The 4550-nt window shown below is 39.3% G+C and overlaps 1 protein-coding gene across 1 annotated transcript; it reads right to left on the bottom strand.

Moving 5' to 3' along the window:
• Window positions 1–676: 676 nt before the first annotated feature.
• On the bottom strand, window positions 677–1795 carry LOC138860691 (probable inactive protein kinase DDB_G0270444). The gene has a single exon (XM_070118707.1). The coding sequence runs from the start codon at window positions 1793–1795 to the stop codon at window positions 677–679; it is 1119 nt and encodes a 372-aa protein (XP_069974808.1).
• Window positions 1796–4550: the final 2755 nt, after the last annotated feature.

The raw sequence follows: 4550 nt of genomic DNA, 5'->3' as shown, positions 1-4550 counted from the left end.
CCCCCCCTCCTCTCTCTCTCTTTCTTTCTCTCTCTCTTCCCCCCCTTTTTTCTCTCTCTCTTCTGTCTTTTCTCCCCTCCTCACTCTCTCTCTCTTTCTTTCTCTTCCCCCCCCCCTCTCTCTCTCTTTCTCTCTTTTTCTCCCCTCCTCTCTCTCTCTCTTTCTCCCCTCCTCCTCTCTCTCTGTATCTCCTTTCCAATACCTTCTCCTCTCCCCTCTTCGCTCTCTCTCCCCTCTCCCTCTCCGGTGTAATCATATGTTGCTGCTTCGAGGGAGGCTCTCAACCGCATACCACGAGCTGATGGCAGCCATGGTACGTCAGCGAGAGCAGTGGGCTTGTTTTCGCTTTAGGTTCGTTTCCCTCGCCGTTCCGGAGTCGGAGGCGCCATTTTGAGATAGGTTCGTTGCTTCTAAAGTATTGAGAATAATAACAGTCGTCATGATTGTATGTCTCATCAATATCATCCTGAATATGTTTATCGTTCACCATCATCATTATTATTATGTCATCATCATCATCATCATGGATATTGTTTCCGTTCACCATCATCAAGACCTTAATCCCTGAGGAGGTCGCTGGTGCACTCAGTGGACAAGATTTCCAGCTCGTCCCATCATCTGTTCTTCTCTAAGTATATGTCACTTTCTCTCCTGTCCGCTGTTTGGTATCATCTGCCTACAGTCTTTGGGGGTCTTCGTCTATCTCTTCATCCATCTTGTCTTTAGGGTCTTTGTCTATCTCTTCATCCATCTTGTCTTTAGGGCCTTCGTCTATCTCTTCATCCATCTTGTTTTTAGGGTCTTCGTCTATCTCTTCATCCATCTTGTCTTTAGGGCCTTCGTCTATCTCTTCATCCATCTTGTCTTTAGGGCCTTCGTCTATCTCTTCATCCATCTTGTCTTTAGGGCCTTCGTCTATCTCTTCATCCATCTTGTCTTTGGGGTCTTCGTCTATCTCTTCATCCATCTTGTCTTTGGGGTCTTCGTCTATCTCTTCATCCATCTTGTCTTTAAGGTCTTCGTCTATCTCTTCATCCATCTTGTCTTTAGGGCCTTCGTCTATCTCTTCATCCATCTTGTCTTTAGGGCCTTCGTCTATCTCTTCATCCATCTTGTCTTTAGGGCCTTCGTCTATCTCTTCATCCATCTTGTCTTTAGGGCCTTCGTCTAACTCTTCATCCATCTTGTCTTTAGGGCCTTCGTCTATCTCTTCATCCATATTGTCTTTAGGGCCTTCGTCTATCTCTTCATCCATCTTGTCTTTAGGGTCTTCGTCTATCTCTTCATCCATCTTGTCTTTAGGGTCTTCGTCTATCTCTTCATCCATCTTGTCTTTAGGGCCTTCGTCTATCTCTTCATCCATCTTGTCTTTGGGGCCTTCGTCTATCTCTTCATCCATCTTGTCTTTAGGGTCTTCGTCTATCTCTTCATCCATCTTGTCTTTAGGGCCTTCGTCTATCTCTTCATCCATCTTGTCTTTAGGGCCTTCGTCTATCTCTTCATCCATCTTGTCTTTAGGGTCTTCGTCTATCTCTTCATCCATCTTGTCTTTAGGGCCTTCGTCTATCTCTTCATCCATCTTGTCTTTAGGGTCTTCGTCTATCTCTTCATCCATCTTGTCTTTAGGGCCTTCGTCTATCTCTTCATCCATCTTGTCTTTAGGGCCTTCGTCTATCTCTTCATCCATCTTGTCTTTAGGGCCTTCGTCTATCTCTTCATCCATCTTGTCTTTAGGGCCTTCGTCTATCTCTTCATCCATCTTGTCTTTGGGGTCTTCGTCTATCTCTTCATCCATCTTGTCTTTAGGGCCTTCGTCTATCTCTTCCGATAACTTGGCCGTGCATAAATGTCTTGCGGATAGTAGTACCTCTGCGAGACACATGCCCAAACCACCTCAATTTTCGTGATTTCAAAAATTTTCACACAGGCTCTCAAAGTCGCTAGATTTCCGATGAATTTCTTCCTTATTACAGTTATTTGTCTTATGTTCTCTCCACGAAACTCCAAGTATCCTCCGCAAACCATATCGCAAGCACGGAGTTGTTTCTCTAATCTCTTCTCGCGACCATGTAGTGTTGCTTAAAAAGAAACTACACGAAACAAAATCATTTTTATCCTACTGTGTAAATCTTTCTCTATCCATACATTTTCCATTCTTCGCAGTGTCATTGTATCTGTTCCAATACGAGCCGTTACCTCCATGTAGCTGTTCCATCTCCATAGGTGACAGAACCGAGGTTTTTGGGAAATTTCGACTTGTTCCAGTTCTTCCCCATTCACCTCAATAGGGGATCCGACACTGGAGGTCTTCGGTCCTGGCAGCCAAATCTCGCTTCTATGACCACTAGTTTCCATTCCATAGGGATTGGCTGCGTCGGTAACCTTGTTGGTTATTTCTCTTGATTATCATCACTATTGTAGCTTATTATCATTTCTGCTATTATCATTGTCGTTATTATTATTACCATCATCACCATTCTTATCATTGTTATTATAAATAGTAGTAATATGAACAATATCATTATGATTGTAATCATAATTATCATTACTACTACTACTATGATTACTGTTATTGTCATTATTACTATTATCATTTTTATTAGTAGTAGTACTATTAATAGCGATATTATTATCATCTATTACTATCATTATTTTGTTATCATTATTATTATTATTGTTATCATCATTGTTATTATCATTATTCTCTCTCTCTCTCTCTCTCTCTCTCTCTCTCTCTCTCTCTCTCTCTCTCTCTCTCTCTCTCTCTCTCTCTCTCTCTCTCTCTCAGGTAATGATGATAATATTGATTAATCATAAGTAATAAGTAAATAATAAAAGATTTCTGATGGTAGGGAATGAAAATGAGATGCAAGGAAGAGAGGAAAATTATGATACTGCTAAAACTGAGGAAGACGAGAAAGGGAATGTTTAGGGGAAGAAGGAACAGAAAATGAGCAGTGAAGGAAAACTAAGAGAAGGCGAGGAAATGATGGGAAGGAGGGGGCGAAAGTGAATAGAGAATGAATTGGAGAAAAAACGAAAGAAAATTAAATTAGACCAGAGAGAGAGAGAGGGAGGGGAGAGAGAGAGAGAGAGAGAGTGCGTGTGTGTGTGTGTGAGAGAGAGAGTCCAGTTGCACGAAGGAGGAAGTAAAGAAGAAGAAAAAGAAAAACATAATACCAGAAGAAAAACAAAAGACGAAACTACGGAGAATCCAATCCACTGGGGGATTAACAGATATAAAAAAGAAACAAACTTTGGACCAAAAGAAAAAGGTTAAAAGAAGGAGGAGGAAACAGAGAAGAAAAAGAAAAGAAAGACATTAGACCAGAGGGAAAAAAACGAAAGACAGAAACCAATAGCAAGGAGACGGAGAGAAAAAGGAAACACATTAAACCAAAAGAAAAAGGATAAAAAAGAGAGAAAGACAGAATTCAGCGCCAAGGAGGAGGAAACAGAGAAGAAGAAGAAGAAAAAAAAGACAAAATCCAGCGCCAAGGAGGGGGAAACAGAAAAAAAATAAAAAAAATAGACCAGAAGGAAAAAGACAAATGAGAGAAACCAAGCAAAGAGGAGAGAGAGAGAAAGGAAACAGACATTAGACCTGAAGGCAAAAGAAAAAAACAAAAACAGAAACCAACGCCGAGATGGAGGAAACAAACAAACAAAATAAATAAATGAAAATAAAATAAAGACATTAGACCTGAAGAAACACGTTAAAAAGAGAGAAAGACAGAGAAACCAATAGCAAGAAGGAGAAGGAAAGAGAAGAAAAACAGACATTAGACCAGAAGAAAAAAAAATAAAAAGGACAGAAAAAGAACAATAGCCAGAAGGAGAAGGAAGGAAGGAAAAAAAAAAAAAAAAAAAAAGAGAAACACATTAGCCAAGAAGAAAGTAGAAAAAGAAACAAAGTAGAGAAGTCAATAGCAAGAAGGAGGAAAGAGACAAGAAAAAAAATTGAAAGAAAGACATAGAAGTCAATAGCAAAAAGGAGGAAAGAGATAAGAAAAAACCAGAAAGACATACGGCAATTAGAAGAAGGAGAAAAGTGAAGAAAAAAAAAAGAAAGACATAGCAGTCAATAGCAAAGAGGAAAGACAAAAAAAAAAAAAAAAACAATAGCAAGGAGAAAAGAGAGAGAGAGAGAAAAAAAAAACAGAAAGACAGCAGTCAATAGTAAGAAGGAGAAAAGAGAGAGAGAGAAAAAAACAGAAAGAAAGACATAGCAGTCAATAGCAAGAAGGAGGAGAGACAAAAGAAGGAAAAAAAAGAAGGCAGTCAATAGCAAGGAGGAGGAAAGACAAAAGAAGAAGAAAAAAAACAGTCAATAGCAAGAATGAGAAAAGAGAGAGAAAAAAAGAACGAAAGACAAAGCAGTCAATAGCAAGGAGGAGGAGAGCCAAAAAAAATTAAAAAGAAAAAAAAAGGCAGTCAATAGCAAGGAGAAGGAAAGACAAAAGACAAAAAAAGCAGTCAATAGCAAGAAGGAGGAAAGACAAAAGAAAAAAAAAAAAAAAAACAGTCAATAGCAAGCAGTAGGAAAGACA

This window comes from Penaeus vannamei, chromosome 42 (genome assembly GCF_042767895.1).
Source record: "Penaeus vannamei isolate JL-2024 chromosome 42, ASM4276789v1, whole genome shotgun sequence".
Classification (NCBI taxonomy): Eukaryota; Metazoa; Arthropoda; class Malacostraca; order Decapoda; family Penaeidae; genus Penaeus; species Penaeus vannamei.
The sequence above is the reverse complement of the archived record's forward strand: the minus strand, read 5'-3'. Positions and strand labels throughout refer to the sequence as shown.